Source organism: Pocillopora verrucosa, chromosome 14 (assembly GCF_036669915.1).
Source record: "Pocillopora verrucosa isolate sample1 chromosome 14, ASM3666991v2, whole genome shotgun sequence".
NCBI lineage: Eukaryota > Metazoa > Cnidaria > Anthozoa > Scleractinia > Pocilloporidae > Pocillopora > Pocillopora verrucosa.
This window is the reverse complement of record NC_089325.1, coordinates 66,160-87,999: the sequence shown is the minus strand read 5'-3', so window position 1 is coordinate 87,999 and position 21,840 is coordinate 66,160. Positions and strand designations below refer to the sequence as shown.

The 21,840-nt window shown below is 36.5% G+C and overlaps 1 protein-coding gene and 1 long non-coding RNA gene across 3 annotated transcripts; both read left to right on the top strand.

Annotated features, from left to right (window-relative positions):
* The first annotated feature begins 6,223 nt into the window (after positions 1–6,223).
* LOC131780437 (uncharacterized) lies at positions 6,224–9,120 on the top strand. Of its 2 annotated transcripts, none has more exons than XR_009339877.2 (4): positions 6,224–6,774; positions 7,813–7,940; positions 8,144–8,199; positions 8,483–9,120. It is a non-coding gene; the product is annotated as an uncharacterized lncRNA (long non-coding RNA). The 2 variants fall into 2 exon arrangements; XR_010716254.1 differs by having other exon boundaries at positions 6,224–7,439.
* A 6,537-nt stretch (positions 9,121–15,657) lies between these two features.
* Positions 15,658–18,627, top strand: LOC131779253 (E3 ubiquitin-protein ligase TRIM71-like). Its single transcript, XM_066161374.1, has one exon. It carries the CDS (start codon positions 15,996–15,998, stop codon positions 18,264–18,266), a length of 2,271 nt encoding a protein of 756 aa, XP_066017471.1. The 5' UTR covers positions 15,658–15,995; the 3' UTR covers positions 18,267–18,627.
* The last annotated feature ends 3,213 nt before the right edge of the window (positions 18,628–21,840 follow it).

The following is a 21,840-nucleotide window of genomic DNA, read 5'->3' as shown; positions in this document are numbered from 1 at the left end:
CGCTAATAGGTGAACACATGCCTCGTCGCGCTAATAGACTGTAATGAGGAGGCTCTTCTCTCAGGCTGAATCCTGGTCGGCATTGATGTGTCTTCACTGTAAATGACCCGTTGATTTACGCCTCCCCTTCACCCCGTCAGAATAAAACTAAAACTAATCGCGGCGGCTAAGTAACCCTCGTGTTCCCCTACCCCTCCCCCTCAAGCAGACTGCCTGTTTAACTCTGAATTCTCATTGTCTAGATCTCCTTGTGATATTTACATTAGTTATACCGTGGTGATAAATTAACTGAACAACAATTAAATTAACAACAATCAATCAAACTGTACTCTGACACTAGATACTCATTGCCGGTGTGGATATTTGTCGTTTAGAGGGCTGATGAGAGACTCACACGGAGGATGATGATGATATGATACAAAGAAACTGCAAATGAAAACAGAAAAACGCCGATAAAAATAGAAAACGCCAATAAAAATTAAAAACGCCAAGAAAAATAGAAAACGCAAATGATGCATGTCCGTCGTCCGGCGCTCTAGAGTTGCTAAACTCATGACGATGTCATGTAAATTGCTTAATTAACAAGGCGAGAATGAATTGGTTTTCATATCCAAGTTGAAAATAATGCTCTATGCATCGTCTTAACTCCTTTCCATCTATGCAACATCAGATCAGAAACTTGACACACTGGATTGAAACTGCGGACTAGGAACCAGCCCTTCGTTTTTTTTACTTTATTTTTTTATGGGGGGAGGGGGGGTGTTCCGTTTTAATTTTTTTTCCTTTTTTATTTGCGTTCTCTTATTTCGCGGTACGAAGCTCCAAATTGTAATGCCGTCCTAATTATCGAGATAACGCATACCTTCTCGAGATTATCGAGGTTAGCTGATGCCACTCGAAAACTTTTGCAAAGTTCACTGAATTTCTTTACGTGCAAATTAACTACAGTTGTTCATTTTATCTTCACAATTAAAATTTAAAAACACTACGAACCATAGGTTCCATTTGTCCCGTCTGACTCTTATTTAAAAAGGAAAATAATAATAATAATAATAATAATCTTCATTTCTTAAGATAAAATCACATAGCTAAGTTACAATATAAACTAAAAAAGAAAACTATTTACATATCATATCGGAAAATTATTCTGTTACTAAAAACGTTCTTAAACCTGCCAGTGTAGATTCTAGGGACAGAGACTGACGTATTTCTAAGATTGTACCTCATTTTCTTTTCCTTAGGTAAAAACTGGAAGAACGGGCATTCGGGGTCATTCGATCTTTTTTTGTAGAGGGTCTTGTCCGCCTTCTCAAACAAATCCCTGATATTTACATTCTTGGACATAACCTTTTTTTTCATACACCGGTCTAAAAAATTCTGTATTAATCTAAGGCACCATAAATCGGCAGAGCGTAAGAAAAATTTGGTAAAACTATTGCGTTAAAAAGGTGATCTACTTCCTCCTGGGACATTCCTTCCTTACGTTAAGATCCTAATACGAATAATGACTTGTTCGCCTTAATTACCTTCGCGCGCACGTGACTACTGTATTTACAATTTTGTTGGAAGGTAACATCTAATATGGATAACTCTGCGTACTGCAGCATATTACTAACTGGCGCAATGTCCTGACTGAAACCTTTCTTACGGAAAATAATCTCCTTGCATTTTGTTGGATTGCATGTCATGCGATTGCGGCTGGACCAGCTAAGAAACTGATCCACCAAGTCAGTGCGACACTGGCCGTTTCCCCAAAAAGGGACGATAATTGTAGAATCATCAGCATATTTAAACAAGGCTGGGCGACCTTCTAGATTGATCTCCAAGTCATTAATAAACACGTTAAAAAGATATGGCCCACTGACACTACCTTGTGTCGTACCCCTATTAACCTCACGCCACTGTCCCTCAAAACCATTATAAACTACTCGCTGCTGGCGTTTCTCGAGAAAGCTTAAATACCAGTTCACAATAAAGGATTCAATGGCAACTGCCTAAGCTTAGATGACAGGAGTTCATGATTGACACAGTAAAACGCTTTACTAAAATCCATTGCAAATACTCGGACGGCTTTGCAGTCTTGCTCGTCTAAATAGCTGTAGATGGTATGCTTCATGCTCAAGAGCGAATCAGTGCAACTCCCCCCTGTCGTATAAGCAAACTGTGTTGAACTCAGATGCTGTTCGACAATGTCTCGTGCATGGATGTTATACACAGATTTCTTGAACGCGCGTGCAATTACAGGCGTGATCTTAATTCCTCTGACGTCCTGCTTACCCTTAGGGATGTCGATCTTAGGGAGGGGCGTCACGTGGGCCCTTTTCCACGAGGAGGGCCACTTGCCAGTTTTCAGGGAAACATTCTAGATCTTATGAATGACACTTGTGAAGATCTCAGCGTGATCCCTCCAAATCCAAAAGGGAATGAGATCTGGTCCCATGGCGGTTTTCTTTAAATGTTGTAAGCAATTCCACACGTGTCTTTCTGATATCTGAGGGGCTTTAAGCTCTTATCCACAATAGCTGGTACAGGCTTCGTATATGCGTCATCAGTGCACAAATCGGCGAAGTAGTCGTTTAGCTCCTCAATTGATTTAGGTTCAATATCTATCCCGTCTGAAAATAGAATAGCCAGGAATGTTGACGATAGCATCCGGCATTTCTAGTTTTAAATGCGTCTCTGATACAATACAAACATCAATGTCCTTATTATTCACATCGGCTTCCAGCGCCACTGCCGCTCGAACTCCGTTTTTGGTTTTGGCCAGACTGCATATATTTGTAAATAAAAACTTTGGTACTGCAAATTCAGAAACAGAAAAAGAACAAACAAAAGCTAAAAAAAAAAATAGTTACCACTCCGCCCATAGAAACAGAGTACACGAGACGTATATTTGCATTCACTCGGGCTTTCCGTCGGAATGTTTTTTGTGTCCGCATTTGCCTAAGTTTTTATGCAATTATTGGTTTATCCTGTAACTTTTAACTTGATTAAATTTTATTTCGTTGTTGCGGGGTGAGTCATTTGCCAAATTGGGTGTCCTGTTATGTTTCCTTTTTCTTGGTTGACAAAGGATTTCAGGCTGATGTAGCTTTTGACTATAAACAGTCCCAAGTGCTAGGGTGATGACACTTAACCCACGCAAGAAAACCAATTACTTATTTTTCTTATCGCCAAGAGAAAACAAGAAGTCAGTACCAAAGCCTATCAGCAGATGAACTATTAATTGTATAGGGTTTGTAGAGTGGTTCTCATGAACCTATGAAATATACTTTAGCATATTTTGTACAATTACCCTCCAATTTTTTTTTTCCATTTGGAGTTACATGGCTAGTATACTTTAGTCAATACATTTTGGTTTATTGGTTAGAGCGATTTAATTAAACCTGATGAGAACTTATTGACTGTTAATGTTTAGAGTGATTTTCATTTTTTGTGAAAGAATAGGGTAATTAATATTTAGTGGTGTACTGTGAATCTTTTGTTTTCTTTTGTTCTTCATCAACTGTTACATACTAAATAGTCATTTTTTTATTTCATGGGCAAATGAAAGTCACTCTAAAACATGCAAAGAAACAAAAGGTGACAAAGCATGTAGCATCTAATCACTTTTATGTGATTCATCAGCAGTATCCAGGCTTATTGAAATCACACTAATCAAAACCACATTTGCATTTGCCCTTGAATAAGAGTTAAGTTAAGTTTGATGATGAACAAAAAATTCAGGGTCTACTTATTACAGTAATTGCAAATTTTCACTGGCATATGAAAATTATCTAAGTGTGTTCATTCTGTATATAAGAAGTGAGGAAAAAGACAATTAAACTAGTTTTAATATTTCTTCATATGACAATATAATTTATCTACTAATTACAATGATAATATGATAATACCATGAACTTTCTTAAGGGCAATGTTGATGTTGTCAGATACTTTTTTTCTCTTTGATAATGAAATGAGCAAAGAAGAGATATTCTGGATCCGTTGCAAATCTTCCACTGTGATGTAGCAGTCTGGCATTAAAGTATCTAGTAACTGATAACAATTAGATTTGATTTGTTGTTCTGTGGTATGACCAAATCTTCCTTTTGGAAATAATACTGGAAATGCAAGCTCCTCACATAGTTTCTCAGTCATTACAGACACTGGGTGTTTGTTTTCACCAGGTGCTATATGGTAGTACTGATTTCTCTACCATTGGAGTTATCAGATTGATGTTCCTCAGTTAAAATGGGATAATCTGGAATAACTGACTGCAAACATGTCTCACTAGCAGGTGACCTGTGTATATTAAAAGGGTCTTCTACTTCTTAATTTGAAGTTCTGATCTATTATAAGGAGCATCTACAGAGCTGTTCAATTTTGAATTCTCAAGAAAATGGGCATCACAAGGTTGTCCCATAATAACTAGATTTTCAAATGTACTCTCTAAATGATTATTAACAGTAATTATTAGTAAGTTGGTGTCATCATTATTAGCCTGTGTCATATTTGTCAGTTCTACACCAATGTTTGAACAATCAGTTTTAATAATTTTTTAGCTTCCCAGGTGGAAATCTTATTAAGATCTTGGAAGATCTTGTAAGATCTTGTAAGATCTTGGAAGATCTTGTAAGAATCTTATAAGATGGCAATTAAGATGAAGATCTTACTAAGATCTTATTAAGAATTAATAATCTTAATAAGATCTTGCCAAATTCTTGAACAAATCTTAACCAGGTTTGAGCATTGTAAGATCTTAAAAGATCTTATTAAGTTTATACAAGAATCTTGTAAGAATCTTGACAAAATTTTACAACACATGGGGATTAAGATCTTGGAAGGTTCTTAACAAGATCTTACTAAGTTTATTTAAGAATCTTGTAAGAATCCTCACAAAATTTTACAAGAAATAGGGGTTAAGATCTTGAAAGGTTCTCAACAAGATCTTATTAAGTTTATTTAAGAATCTTTTAAGAATCCTAAAAAAAATTTTACAACACATGGGCATTAAGATCTTGAAAGTTCTTAACAATATCATATAAAGTTCACTTAAGAATCTCAGTTGTAAGAATCCTAATCTTTAAGAAAAGGAAGATCTTACAAGCTTCTTGACAAGATCTTGGTAAGTTTGTTTAAGAATCTTAATAATGAAGTAAGATCTGTAAATGTAACATCATTAAGATTCTAGACAGGATTTCATCTAAAGTTCATCTAAGAGTTTTGTAAGAATCAAAATTTTAAGATCAGTAGGAATTTAAATGTTCTTGACAAGATTTTATCAAGTTTATTCCAGTACATTCTTGAGTAACTTGAAATGCTTATCCTGTTCTGTTCATAAGAGAGCATGGGGATGCATAAGGCTTAAAACCTCTCACACATGATGTGAAAAATGCCATGTCCAAAAGGGGATCACATAACGTCAAGTAAGCTTCTATGGTATGGTGTGCAAATTTCAGACCCGAGAACACAATATACATGCAGCTGCTTTCTAAAGAGGTAATTGTTCCACTGGAATTATGGTATCAGCAGATTAAATTTGGACAGACTTTTCAGATTACATTTGATGATTGATTATGAAATATACTGAACAGCTAGTTTAAATAATCACTAATCATGTTCATAGGGAGTGTCTAGAAAGGGATTAAACCTTCCCATCTTTGCCTTGAACATAAAGACACCCATAGATAATGTCACCACATTCCACAAGCAAGAGACTTTCGCTGATATGGTTCAGAAAAAAAAATATGGCAGTATGCAGACCAGCCAGATGGCAGAGTGAAAAGATGTATTTAAAAAAAAATTCATAGCTAGCTACTTGTAAAAATATTTTTCAAGAAAGTTGCATGAAATTTGTACTTTCACCAAGGCATTCCACGCCACTGCGCATACGCAGAATTGCAAATTGTACACTTGATCGTTGTTGTTAACTGTTTTTGCATCATATCGTTTCGGACAAAGTTTGACAGAAATTCTACATTGGTCGAGTGTCATCTGCCTGGTTGCGAAATTTAACTGTGCCTTACAGCCCTAAAGAAGAAGAATGATTTTGAGAATTAGGATTTTACCGACCAAATTCTTTACAAAATAATAACAAATAAACATCGGAAATTTGCAGACCGGTCAGATGGCAGAAATTAAAAGTATTTTAAAAAAGTTTATAGGTAGTTACTTACAAAATACTTGCGAGAGTTGCGTGACATTTTGTACTTTCACTAAGGTTTTCCCCAGTCTCCCGCTACGGCCGGCGCAAAATTACAAATTGTTCACTCGACCGTTGTTGTCAACCGTTCTCGCGCCATTTCGTTTCGGCAAAGTTTTACAGAAATTTTACTTTGGTTGAGTGTTATCTACCTCGTTGTGAAATTTAATTGTGTCTAAAGCCCTGAAGAAGAATAATGATCTCGAGAATTAGGATTTTACAAGCCAAGTTCTTTACAAAATAACTAATGTTACTGTCGCTTAAAATACAGAAAATGACGCAGTCGGTAAGTAACATGAGTTTACAGCACACCAGAGGAGATAAATCGCGTTTTGCTTTTCTTGTGAAAGAACACTACGATTACACATTCAAGGTTGCGATATCCTTGTTTTATTCTGTCACGTGAAGGGGCCTCAGGTGAATAGTTTACACATCTAAGCACATAGAAAGCACACGTATGATTGTGCACGACACTCGCTTTATAACTCAAGGAACACATTGGTCTTGGTAGTTTAAGTATCTTGAGGAGATTTCTAAAAAAACCACTAGTGCACGACTGGTAATGAAGCAAATGAAGGCAAATCATCCCGAAGGTAAGTGCTACTGACTTTTATTCATTAAGTTCACGTTATCAACATTACACATCTGGAAGGTGATGCGATAGACTTATTTCTCGCACTTTTTAGATTCTTTCAGCATGGACGAAAAAAGTGACGATAAGTTTATGTAATTGCAAGGCCACGGTATTTTTATACAAGGCAAATCATAAAATCTCGTTAGGGTTCGATTTCGTCAGGAAGCGTTTTTGTTTAGAATTGAGTGGAAACTGACACGAGATGTAACGCTATCATCATCAAAACCACGTAACGGCGGCTGCTAACCTTACTGCACTTGTAGCAATTCTCTCAAGTCAGTTTTAATCCAGATTGTTCTGGATTTAAGTGTTGTAGGCAGAATCATCGTAGCTTCCAGTCGTCTCGCATGGAAATGGTTCACAGTAAACAATTAATTTGTCTTCGGCTTTACTAATAACCACTAGAAGTTAAACTAGAAGGGTGCAATAACAACGCGAAATCGATTATGGAATTCCTTTATTCCCAAATAATTATAAATTGCCACGTTCTACTTAAAAGTTTCCACTGGTGAGGATGATGATGAAAGCCAAACTGGGTTTGATTATCACGGCCGTGTCCACAGTAGTGGAAATCTTCCCAAAGCAAACAAAAATTACCAAAAAATGGGAAGTTCTTCTGATGATGTAAGAACTCTAAATACTCAATGTTGGTGCATGATAGTTCATTTCCCCCCCCCCCCCTCCTTCAAGACTTCATTGACTTAGATGGCTTAAGGCAGAATTTTGGCACTGTTATCCTGTTAATTTTACTCTAATACATTCAATACCTGTATTAATTCCATGCAACATTTTTTGTATTTTGTTTGGTTCTGTTTAGTTTTTATTTGTTTTGTTTTGTGAATGTGTGTGTATTTTTTTTCTGGTTTTCATTTAATGCTGAGTTATGATTCCTTGCTTCCCTTTCTCACAATTTTCTTTGTTCTAAAGGTTAATGAAACTTAATTCAGTGGAGGGATTGCTCAACAAATGTAAACATTTTTTTAATTCATATTCACAGGAGAACTGGAGAGATAGGATCACCTGTAAAAATGATTGTATCCTGAATAAAGTAGACTTTGAGTCCCATCTTAATGCTACAAGCACAGAATGGGATAGAAGGGTGGCAACTCCTCTGATTGTAAAAAGGTAATTTTTCATTTATCAACTTTTTGTGGGAATTGGGAATAGCTGTTTCAGCAGTGCAAAGCGTAAACAAAGTTTGTTGGATTGGAGTTGGGCAGTGCAAATTGCCAAGATTCATAACTGGGAACTTGTACATAAAAATTTTGCTCTTAAAGATGATAAATTCTTGTTAAAGATAGTCACTACCTCCTTTTCTTTGCATACAGATGAGGCATGATGGTGATCAAGGAGAACCATTGAGAAGCTCCTCCCCTCTATCTTAGTAAGTACTCCTCACAAGTCAGGCTACTGAAAGATGGAATTGAAGTCAGAGCAACAATTCTACTGCAGACAATAGATTATGATACTTAATTATTTAAACACTGAGGGTTTTTTTTCCAATCTTGATTCTTGTCTCCTAACATGTTACATTTCATTTTAGATGTACAATGAAACCAAACTCCTATTACTCCTCTCTGGCAGGGATTTTAAAAAATACGCTCTCAAGGTTTTAGTATATTTTGTACCTGTATACAAATTACTATTTTCTTTTTTTCTTCCCACAGGAGCCATAAAACAGAAATTTGGTGATGCCCAAATGAATAAGAGGTGGTCTCAAATAAGGCTCTACTTGAATAGAAAAATTGCTTGGATTCCAAGAGAAAAGTTCAAAATGTAGAGGGCAATGTTGACAAGTCCGTAGACTGAATGAACTAAGGCTTGGTTGATATTTGTACAAAATTGAAACATATGCAAATTTACTTGTCAAGTAGCTGTCAAATTGCCTAAAATGCCAACTTAGATGAGTGATAGTGAGCTTTAATTTTTTGAACACGTTTGCTGCAATACAAAATTTTGTTGTTTTTTTTTTGTTTTCATGCTTAAATTACTCTAAAAAAAGAAAAACTATTTCAGTTTGAATCAAACGAAGAACAATTTAAAACTGGGACATGCCTTTAGTTATTGTGGCTTTTTTGTGAAAGGATAACTATGGTAGTTCAAATCAAACTGTCAAATGACTCCAACAATTAAAACAATTGTTTTTTTAGATTTTTAAAACACACCGAAGGGAAGAACAAGAACTCTTCTTGTACAATTGTCATTTAAATCGTGCATGTTTACCAGTTAACATTTCTTATCAAGATCTTTTTTAGTAATTAATTTCACAGTGTTGAGAATTTGAAATAAATTTTGCTTAAATGTTGGATGAAGAAATTCTTTCTTAGTTGTGATCTCCATTCCTCGATCATCCAGTTACTGCATATTGCATAAACCATCAGTTACCTACTATGGTCTGAAAAAAATGTGATATTTAAGAATTTTTACAGATTCTGCAAAAATTCTTGTAAGTTGTTTGAAAATCTCACAAGTTCTTGTAAGTTCTTTTAGAGATCATTAAGACATTGTTTAGAATCTTAACAAGTTCTTTTGAAAACTTGTGAAGGTACTTAATTAAGATTCTTGTCACAGGAATCCTACCAGATCTTGTAAGATTCTTGTAAGTTTCTTACTAAGATACTTATCAAGACTCTTAGTTAAGAATCTTATAGGATCTGGTAAGATCTTGTCACAAGATTCTTACAGGAATCTTGTAAGATCTTACAAGATCAGGTAAGATCTTGTCACAAGATTCTTACAAGAATCTTGTAAGATCTTGTCACAAGATTCTTACAAGAATCTTGCAAGATCTGGCAAGATCTTACCACAAGATTCTTACAAGATCTTGTAAGATCTTACAAGATTCTTACAAGATCTTGTAAGATCTTACAAGATTCTTACAAGATCTTGTAAGATCTTACAAGATTCTTGTAAGAATCTTGTGACAAGATCTTACAAGATCTTGTAAGGTCTTACAAGATTCTTAATTAAGAATCTTAATAAGAATCTTAGTAAGAAACTTACAAGAATCTTAGTAAGATCTTAATAAGATTTCCACCTGGGTTAACAATTGTTTTCCAAATACAATGCACTGAGCTATTATTTGTTCTAGTTTGTTGGGATGTTATCTACATATAAGTTGTTTACTCTTGCTTGACATGGAAGACTACCTTGATTGACTTTAGAGTGACAAGTCTTACAGATACCCTCTTTTCCATCAAATGACAATAGTATATTAAAAATGAGAAGGGTAACTAGTTGTATTGAGTTTTAAGACAGATTTTTTATACATTGTTCTGTTACATATACAACAAATACAATATGGGCCTTCCTTGATTTTTCTCTTCTTAAACTCTTCAATACACAAATCTACAGTTTCATTCTTACAAATACAATATTTTTGTTGTGTCTCTCAAGTACTTCTTGTTTTGTAGCAGCATCCATTGTTTTGCATTCTTGTGCTTTTTTGTTTAACAACTCTTGATTCTATCAGAATCCATAGTTTTATATTGTTGTGCCATTATCTTTAGCAGGTCTTGTTATTTTGGGACAGTTTTTTCTGCAATTCCTGTCTATTTTTCATATCTCAAACTTGTTTTTTCTCCAAAATCTTTTTTCTTTGGTGGCTGCACTGCTTTATGATATTGCCCTTGCGAACTGAATTCCCAGTTTTCTGGGAATTCCTAGGAATTATCAAAATAACTTAAAGATCATGAAATTTGCTATTCAAACTAAGTTTTAGTAAATCTCTACATTAATATGGATTTTCTCGCGAATCAGCAGTCAATTATGTTAAATGGAAATTGCCAATTAATCCAATGTACTCAAATCACAGATTTGCTTTCTAACCTCAAAGGACTCTTGGATTCCATGATCATAAAATGTTTTTATTGTGATGCAAATTAATGTCTCATGTTCACTGATGTGCCAAAATCATCAAACAGAACTTCCACAATAATTACATTGACATGAATGAAACTGATCCTCGCAGTAATGTGAACTTTAATAATTACATTGTTATCTACACTTGCAGAACTTTGTTCGTTATGAACATATTTTCTTCCCTAACCTACATTATTGGTTGCCTTTGTTAGAAAACCTTGGAACGGTCAAGCTCAGTTGCCTCAAACACAGTCAGAGACTTTTTGTTGACATTATTTTTAGTAGAAATTTCATGCCTTAGACAAACAAATTCAACACCTAATTAATCTTTCCTTTTTTCATGATTGTTGTTGCTGTATTTTTTTTTCTTCAGTTTTTTTCTCTGTTTTCGTGACTAATTGCTGTAATTTGTTTAGCTGTTTTTATTCTTACAAAACATTTTTGTGAGAGTTCCAATACTTGTGGATCATCCACACACTTTGCAAACATTTGGCATGCAGACAAGACAGAGGTAGTCAATGTTCCCTTTGAGAAAGAACACCTTTTAAATGACGTCTTCAATTTACTTTATTTGAAACTCTGATCTGAAAATATTTGTCAACAAGACTTGTTAGTAGTGAGAAGAACAAACCAAGTTTCCTTTCATAACTTAATTTCTTAAATGTCCCAATCACTGGATCTCCCAAAAAATATCACATCTTTTTATTTTTGGTGCAAAATACAAGTTCTTCTTTATATACAAATGAAAAGCGCAAGTCACACTTCAATAACAACAGCTCTAAAGTTTACTTGATGTTCTTTTCGGCAAAGTTTCCGCACAGCCCCATACTTCATTATGCATACAGTCCTTTGTAAGACGCACTCTACTCTGTTGTCACCACTGCTTTAAGTTCAGTGGAAAAGACTGACTGAGGAATCGAGATGGCGGTGTTGGAACGTGTTGCTGAACGCTTGCTACGGTCAAGCTTTGTAGATTTAGGTACTGGTACACTGGGATCATCTATGTGTCTCTTATACTTCCTAATGTGGTATCCTTCTTTTATAAATATGAGGGTAAAAGACGATTTGTAGTTGCATTCAAAACTGTGATTGGCTTGTGTTATTTCTCACCTTTGCCATGAACACAACTAAAGTGAGCTTCGAGTCTTTGTTCCCTCAACAAATTTCGGCCACAAATCGTGCATTTCTAGTACGATCGATTCTTGTCGATTATTTCTACATAGAGTGAGCTCACATCATTTTTCATTTACATCACCAAGGTATCCTTCGTCTAGAAGCAGAGGACTGGTCGGAGAGGTCAGAATAAAGGTGTGCGCTTCTCTTAAGTCTGCAATCGGCAAGCCAGCGGATTCATCTTGCTAGCCAATGACAAGTCCTAAAAGATCCACGTGATCATACCCGTGATCCGAAACAAAGAAGACTCCATTTGGCGCTTATCTTTGAATGTACTTTTCATCGGTTGATTGCTCGTGCGTTAAGTTGTTTCTTTTCTCAACTGTTTTGCTTAATGTAACATTTCTAAAGATAGCTTTTATTGTGGTTCAATGGGAAAACGAGAACAGCGTGAGTGTTGTAAAAGAAAAGAAAGTCGTTGGCGCCGTGGAGTTAAAAGAAGGGACAACAGTTGACATATTGACTGATACAAACAAGGGTCGAGTGGCCATCTGTAAAGCTACGATTTTGAAAGTTTGTAGTGAGTAAAAATTGCGATATTCGTTACGTGATCAAAATCTTATAAAAGAATAAATGTAACGGGTTGAATTAAGCGTACATAAGTCGCTCGGCGCAACTGAAACCAGAATAATTCTGAGAATCGAATCGGTCACTTGCATGCCGCAGTTTCTTAAGCCTATGCTTTACAATGAAATAAATCTATTAGTAAGGTTTCAAGATTCGTTTAGTCACGTTTGGGAACATTCAAGATTCATAATAGGAACTGTTTTTAAACAAACCTTATCACATAAAGAAGCCCTCCTTGGTAAAAACAAAATAATGTATTCAGCCCTCTTTTAGTAAAATCTATGGGAGAGATGTACTAACTCCAATATAAAAGTCACTCAATATAACAGAGATTTCTCAATTTGAGAATCCAATAAATGCCCTTTTCCATATAGCCATCTTAAAGGCCTGGTCTGAGCTTAATATATATATTTACATATATTTATATATATTTATATATATTTAATATATATATATATATATATACTGCAGTTAGATATAGCTCTTTGGCATACAAAGCTTTGCTTTCATGTCCAAATTGAGCACTCTACTAGGATGAGTCATTGCTGCTAGCATTATGCATGCTCGCTAGTTTTTCTAGTTTGAGCACTCTGGCATGGCTTAGATGATCCCACATATGTGAGATCACTTGGGGTGGCTATATGGTCTTACCTCCATCCTAGCATCAGCACTGCACTGATGAGGCCCAGAGGGCCGAAACATTTAACTGTTTGCAGTTAGTTATATATATATATATATATATATATATATTTACATATATTATATTTTTTTCAAATTCAGATGTCATGGAATCCAGATACAAAATGGTCAAGCTTCTTGTAGACAACCTCATTTAAGGCCAACTCATTGTGAGCCCAGGAAAAAAATACAAACAGCAGCTAAGTTTGCAGTTTAGGATAACTTCATTCTAATTTATTGTTACAGTTACAACAAGATTTTAATCAAAAATCAATTTTATTTGTCTGTAATTAACCCCTTCACTCCCAAGAGTGCTTGGTTTTCAAATATAATTTAAGATATTGTATTTTATGGAAAAGAATCAACAGATTTTATTCACAATTTGTGTCAAACCAAATTTAATGATTGATTAGGACTATTTTATATGAATAGCTGTAATTGAGGATTAATCTGTATGAAGTTTTCAAGAAAAGAAAAATAAATCAAATTCCATCCTAATATTACCACACATTGATGTTAATAATTAATCAAAAATATTTTACATGTAAGCCTTAATTAAGCTTTTAAATAAATTTCATTGAATACTTGAATTTTAGCTGGGTTTTTTTTATTTAAAGTATTTATTTGATATCATTAGCCTCTAAAATTCCCAGTAATTCTTAAACATTCCTAAAAATTCCCAAAAATTCCCAGAAATTCCTAGGAGTTTTTTAGATTTACAGCTTTTCAGGGAAAGTCATTAGTTCTCTGAGTTGGAATTCCTAGGAATTCCAAGTCCTGTTGGCTATAAACTCGGAATTTCTGGGAATTTCTAGGTTTTTAGAACCAGAGTTGTTATGGTTGGGAATTCCTAGGAATTCATAGGAATTCCCAGTCCGAATTTACCATGAAAATTCACACCTTTATTCCTAGGAAAATCCTAGGAATTCCTAGGAATTCCAAAAGCCATTTCGCAAGGGTGTTTTTGTCTATGTTTATTCATTAATTTTTTTCCCTTTTGTTTCTGTCAACCACTTTCCATGAACATATATCAAATTGAGAATCATATTTCTCTTGTATTTTTCTAATGGCATCAACAAGTGAAGCCATTCCATTTCTGTTTCTAGTGTATTGAATAGGGGACATGTCTCTTTCATTATAAAGCATGAGGGAATGCATATATTTCAATCCTTTATTTTTGTGGGTTTAAAGGTACAACTGATGCAATAAGAGAAAGACGATATCAAAAACTGTGCATTCAATGTTATTCATTGTATCATTCTCAAGAATTGACTTACTTTGAAGTGAATCAGTTAATAGTCCTTCAGTTTAAAACAAATCATCTAAATTTACTACAGTTCCACAAACATCTACAGTTCTTGGAAAGATTAGCTGTGTTCTAAACTTGATTTATAACACATTTTTTTGCTACTGTCACCAATGGTGGGTAAGGATGAGTTGTAATTCCAGTATTTACACAGTTTCACCATAGAGTAGTAAAGAGAGTATAGAGCTACAGCGCAACTTAGATTGAAGTTTGTGGTTCATTCACACTGTGTTGAGAAACCATTCTATTTTGAATATTCTCAATTTGTACTCCTCACTTCAAATATATCATTGTTAAGTATACTCTGAAAAATAATGCACAAAACTATCAAGGGACAGTACTTTGAGAAGAAGACTTGTACCTTGAGGCTGCCCTCTACCATACAAATCACAAGAATCAACTATTTTGAACCCCACATTACTATTACAATAGGTTGTAACAGCAATACACCTCAGTGTTATTATGTAATAGGTGTAGTTTTCAGATATGTGCAACTCAAAGGCTCTTCATAAAGAGGGACAGTACTGATCTCCCTCTACTGTAGTTTCTTGGTGAACAGTACCAGAGTAGCTTTCACTGTATTCCAGTTGATAATCAGTGTCAAACACATGTAATGCTGTTGGTAATTCTGACTGCATTATAAATGCCTGTCTGGTTAATTGTGACAAACTTGAATAAGATAGATTCCTATATTTATTATTTGCGCAGGATCATTCGCAGTCAGCTGACTCCCCTATGTGATATTGTAATAAAAGCAAAGAGCACAAACTCATTGCAACACACTGTTGTCCTACATTCTGTCCTAAGGCTAACTCATTATCTTGACTATAGAGAGCTGCTATTGTTTTGCTAGGGTCAACATATATTGGAGGACCAGGATTTTTTTCTATGTCTCTATCTCAGTATAGTTGCAATAATTTGCTACATGAGCCTCACTCTTGCACGTGAACATATCAGTTTGTTACAAGAAAACAATGTTAAATATCGACTGGCACGATATTTAATCTTTCTTATACTTTGACGAATTCTTTCACGACAGTTCAACTAAAAATTCGTTTTATTTAATAGTTTTTTTTTCATTTACATAACAGTACAATGTAGATGACATGGGTATATATGAAAGAATACGTTCATATACAAATTCTCTTGTTCCTACCTTTCAAACTTCGTATTGGTATTCTGCTTGGTTCACGATCACGTCTACAAACACGATGTGATTTGCGTTCATGCTTCTCTCGATTGACATTAGATGGTTCATTTAATATAGCATGTTTCTCGATGAAAGGTTCACTCGTAAAGAGATCTCTCACAAGGTTCGCGGACCGACCCGTTCCGAAAACGCTCGAAATCCTTTAGTGTGGATCAACCGCTAACGCTGTGTGCATATTATGCATGCATTTTCAGCATGTGTTCAAAACTTCGCGCATGCGTGTTAAGAATTTAATTGCTGTTTGCAGCTGAACAAATTGAAGAACGAAGCCGGAACCCGAGTAATAACACATTGAAACTCTTCAAAGGTTACACTTGGAAATCTGAATAGGGTGGAGAGGATGAGGGCTTATTAGGTGACTGGTCCCTCCGCTAAGTCTCATTTTATGCATGATAAGCAATGTGATGTGTCAACTGCACCCAGCTCTCAACTTATTCAGCTAGATATGGATGTGCAACAACTGTTTACAAATCTCAAGAAGGAAGCCGAGTGTCCGCTGTGTCTAGAAACAGTCAAAGATCCCAAGACACTGCCATGTCTACACTCATTCTGTCTGCAGTGTATCGACAAGCACGCAGGATATGCAAAGAGAAAGTTAGAAACGATGATCAAATGTCCAGTTTGTCAAGCTTCCTTTCAGATCCCCGAAGGAGACACGTTTGGCAGCCTTCCCACATCTTTTCATCTCAACCGATTGGTGGATCTCCTTGCTTTGAGAGATGGCAGCCAAGAGGCTCAGAGATGCAGCAGTTGTGAAGAAAACAACACGGCAACTTGCTACTGCTTTGTTTGCCAGAACTTTCTTTGCAAGGATTGTTTTGATGCTCATCAGCGCCTGAGGGCCACGAGAGGTCATCACAATGTTTTGATCGAAAACTTGCAAGCGCAAGATGTGGAGGAGTTGATGCACAGACCCGCCATGTGTACAAAGAAATATCACGAGAATGAACCCCTTGATTATTATTGTCGAGACTGTAGCGTTTGTATTTGCCACAAGTGTAGTATAGTAAGTCATAATCGACATACTTTAGTAGACTTACAGGAGGCTGCCGAAGAACAAAAGATGCAGATGACGCAAGTCTTTGCCAGAGTTAAGGAAAAACTTGTTATCGTGGAGTCAAAGATATCGGAGCAAACTGAACTCATGAATAAAAGCGAAGAAGAAATCTGCGCCGCTGAAGAGAAGGTTACGAAAGTTGTGCAAGAACTTATTCGAGTTGCGAAGGAACATGAAACGGCTGTAAAAACTAAGCTGGCAGAAATGAAAGTCACGCAACAAACGAATTACGCAGCGAAAATAGGAAATGTTCAGTTACTTGCGGCTCAGCTAAAGAGTTCTGTCGAATATGGTGAAAATATCGTACAACGAAGCATCGGTCCTGAAATTCTGCAAGCAGGACATGCTGTGCTTGGTCGATGCGAGGAACTTTTAACCACACAGGATATTGAAGTATGCACACCTCAACATGTAGTCTATTGTGTAAATGTGGAAGCTATAAATAATCTTAGGGGCTTGGTTCCGGGTCAAGTATTCGAGACTAACACGGATCCTTCACTGTCATCGGCAGAAGGAAGAGGTTTAATCGAGGCTGAAGCAGGCACTGAAACTAGCTTTACAGTAACAACGCGAGATTCAAAGGGAAGTCAATGTTATTATGAACAAGACCAACTGACCGTGATAATCCGCTCTCAAAAAGGAGAAGAGGAAACCAAAATTGATGACTGTAAGAATGGAAGCTACGTAGTGCGTTACAAGCCAAAGAGTGTTGGCTTACGTGACATTTGCGTCAAGATGAATGGCCAACCGCTGACTGGTAGTCCCTGGAGAGTTCAGGTGACTGGTCATCAATACAAAGTTATTCATTCAATTGGATCACATGGGAAAGGACCGGGACAGTTTGACAGACCAGATAGCATTGCAGTGAATAAAAGAAATGGAAAGATTGCCATAGCAGATCATAACGGAGTTTATTTGTTTGATCGTGAGTGGAAATATCTGAGAACAATAGGAGACAAATGGCTTGATGGTAAGAGACTCACGTTTTCTCATTCGGTGGAATTTACAACATCTGATGAAGTCATTGTCATTCTTAGAAATTTTTTGGAACCGCGTAAGATGTTTTTGTTTACTGAACATGGCGACTTCATTAAAGTCATTAGTCAGCATTTGATTGATCCTCGTTCCGTATCTGTCAGAGATGATGGTCACATGATCGTGTGTGACTGGGGCGACAAGTCAGTCAAAGTCCTCTCCCCTGACGGTACAGGATTAGTACAGTCCTTCAAAGAACCACGCGGTTTTAGTAATCCGGTTCTTGCTGTTTATCATGAAGACAAGTTTTTTGTTTCATTTGTCTCATTTAACTATATTAACGTGTTCAACAACGAAGGACTTTATCTGTATGACATTGGCGAGGAGGAACTCTGTGCAGGAAAACTCTTTTTTTATACAAAATTCACTATTGACGCGTTTAACAATCTGATCGTATGTGATAACAGCAATAATCGCAGATTTCAAGTGTTTTCTTTTGATGGAAAATTTATTTACTCGTTCAATATTGAAGAAATTGAATGTCCCTCGTTTGTCGCTGCTTTTGAAGATAATAAGTTGTTGGTTTGCGATGGCAAAAAGCATGTAGTCCATGTTTTGCAGTAGAAAGTGAACATTGCTCAACAGTTATTCTGATGCGATTCTTTCAATGTGGCCTTTGTTTCGTTGTAAGGTATGACCCTTTTTTTACAGCCGCTGAAATATTTCTCGCGGGCTCAAAAAGAAAAAGAAAGAATGGAAATTGGACTTTGTAAATATTTTAAAGATAACTTTGTCCTAATTTTGTTTTAGTTTATTCATTTTTTTCTTTCGTCGTCTTTGCGTTTGTCTCCATTTATTAGCTGTATGTGATTATCTTTCAGAGTAGTAAATAAAATAGTATTTGATTTGGTGTGGAAATTAAGGTAAAATTGTGCAATCTTGGAAGAAGAATCTTGAAGATTTTTTCCTCATCGGTGTTGATAGATCTCATTCAAAGAGGCCCGCATATAATTGTTTACTTTTACTGGTATGCAGCACGCTCTTCAAACACTAAACAGTTAGAGTACCTGCATTGTGTGTGAGTGATTAAAACTGTTTTATTCAAGAATTCACGGTCCAATTTTTTAAGCTGTTCTCACGACAACTTTAATCAATTTTTGTCACAAATAATCAAAAGGAGAATTTTCAAAGGAGAGTGGGTAGCCTGCAAGGAGGCCTAATTATTTGTTGACTGTTTCTATTGAAGTTATCTTTAATACTGAATTTTCTGGACATCCAATTACCCTTTCTTTTTCCCTTTTACCTCTCTCCAGGTCCCTCTTACCTCCTCCCCCCTCCCTCTTACCCCTCCCCTGTTCCCTTTTACCCCTCCCCCATTTCCCTGTACCCCTCCCCTGTTCCCTTTCACCCCTCCCCCTTCCCTCTTATCCCTCCCTCATTCCCCTTTACCACTCCCCCTTCCCTCTTACCCCCTCCCTCGTTCCCCTTTACCCCATCTCCCTTCCCACTTACCCCTCCACAGTTCCTTTAGTCCCTTCCCCCTTCCCTCTTACCCCTCCCCAGTTCCCTTTAATCCCTTCCCCCTTCCATCGTACCCCTCCCCCTTCCCTTTTACCCCTCCTTTCTTCTTTTCTACCTCTTCCTACTAGATTTAAGGGTGATACGTATGTTGTTCAAAACCTCCTATTTCAGTGTGCTAACTCTTATAATAACCCACAAGCTTATTTGAATTCAAATATCCCGGCCCCCATTCCTCCAAAAAGTATTCTTTTGTAAATATCCACGTTTACAAAAAATTACAGAACCATCATAAGTATCCCTTAACCCAAAGTTACATCTTCTTTACACCTGCTACTTGAGGTGACTATTGCCGTGTTCCGACTGTGGTTTGTCCTTTATCTGTGCAGGTGGCAGAAGTCTTAGTGACATTTCTAATGCGGCTGAAACTCGCTGTGACAAAGGATAACTTTCTGAGGTAGGCATTGATATAGAACCGACTCCCGCACTTGTTTTTTGTCATACTTGTCGCGCACTCTGTCTTTGTTGGGCGATTTATTCGGAACCTTTTATTGTTTTATGAACTAAAGGATTCCCAATCCATCACCGAAACAAAGATGTCTTATATTTGCGACAACCGTAAGTGTCGCAGTATCTTTGCATGGATCCAAATTTTAGAATCCTACTTCACGTTTGGATGATCTACAATCTGAGCATATAGGGTTTTGTTGTGGCAAGCATCCTACATACTGATAGGATCATAAATGTCGATAGCTTTCTACACAGAAATAGCACTAAACTTCTTTTGGGTTGGTATATTCTGGTCGTGATTGGGTTGTTGTTTCAGTGACGTTATGAAAAGGTGGGAACAATTTTTCTCATGCTATTTTTTTCCTCTTTCTTAAACAATCAAAGTTTTGTGTGTCACTTTCGGTGTAAACCTAAAAATTGTAGAAACTAAAGAAATTTAATGCTTCAGTTTTCAAGTTAGTTTTTGCGCACCTCTCCGACGTCAAGGCGAACACAAATTTCAACCGAGGAGATTGAATCGAATACCGGAGATATTTACAGACAATTCAAGCACAAAGTGTTTCCTATGTGATATTTTGTTACCTTTTCCTTCTGCAGACCTATGCCGGCGTGTTAGTCATGGATCATATTTCTTCTTGTTGTCAAACCAATACGAGCAGGAGAGAGTTTTGCCAAGTTCATTTAATCTCTGTTAATAAGACTTTACACGTTAGGTTCTCTTTCTGTAGAGATTAAAAGACCAGCGAACGCAAATCGAGTGGGTATATAGTCTTTGCATGGCAGCTACCGAAGCAAACTGGGTTAGGGAGGGGCACTTTTATACAATCCTTCTTGCCCAAGATCACTGCATAATAACCCGTGCGAGGTTTGAAACAGACTCTTTTGACGCTAAAATACAAAAAAGTCTTGTAAAAGCTTTTTCCCGTCTTTTTCCGCTAACACGTCCTCTAGTCGGAAGTTAAAGTTAGCCATGACGAGCTTTGCGTCGGAAAAAAATTTATGCAAATTAGCTGGCTGCACATTGAATGTGCAGCCAGCTAATTTGCATAAGTAATTCAAGCCAAGGTTCGACGCCTCTTGGTGGCATGAGGTGTTCGCTAAACAGTCTAGGACATCCCATAATCGCTTCAAAAATGTAATTATGCTACCCTCGAATGAAAAAACCGCAACTTCCGATGATTACAATTCTAATCATTTTCAAGATGCAACTCTACTTTGTTCACTCATTTTCCAGAAACAAGAGTCCAGAGAAATGTCTCATACAAACTTAACGGGTCTAATTCGAAAAAACTTAAAGGGCGGGACGCTAAGCTTATTTTCTCTGTAGAGACAATACATGTCTTAAAGAAGACAACAGTAAATCGTTAACACAAGGTCCGCGAATATTCCTGACCAAATGTTACAGAAACATATAACAGGAACAATTTAAAACACGTAAAACGAAGAAACTCAAAAATAGCTTAAAAAGCGGCACCGGTAAAGCTGATTTCACCTCCATGATCGATGACCTAAGCCTACGTAAGGTTAACTCCTACAATCCCTTCTTTATACAGGTCATGGTTTTTAACTTTTAAAGTCCAGAAACTGTGTTGATTAGATAATCCAGAGAATACACATCGCTTCCAACTGATGGTCTCCTTGTTCGGTCTTCAAGCTTCGGCACAATGCAGTTATTCTTATAACTAGTTATAGTTCTCACTAGAGCTGCCCCCGCCCTACAGTACCATTTTCTTTTTTTTTTTTTGAGTTGGGCTTGTTGTTTACAGTTGTGTAATTTCTCTGTTATGCTGTTACGGAATTGCGGCTCGGTACTTTGGTGTTAGTAATTTTGCATCTCAAAATACTACAAGTGTACAAAATGTAGTTTTGCGAAGTGCTTGGGGTTTTTTTTTTTTGCTGTGTGGTTTAACTTAGGATTTGTTTGTTCTTCACGATCAAGAAGAAGCAGAATGTAGGGACTTGGGTGAGTTTTAACATTGGAATGTTATAGGTGGCATTGGAGAACAATTTATAGACAGCATTGAAGAACAATTTATTATTATATAGTTATTAGACACAAAATTATACCTTAAGAGGGCCTACATTCTCTCTTCTCCAGTCTTCCTCTATACTAGGACAAATCTCGTGTCAAAGACGCCGATCCTAAAAGTCCTCGCACGCGTGTCTTTTT

What these genes read in the sequence shown, in the direction of transcription:
- LOC131779253 (XM_066161374.1), top strand. Translation starts at nt 15,996, where the DNA reads ATGCATGATAAGCAATGTGATGTGTCAACTGCACCCAGCTCTCAACTT.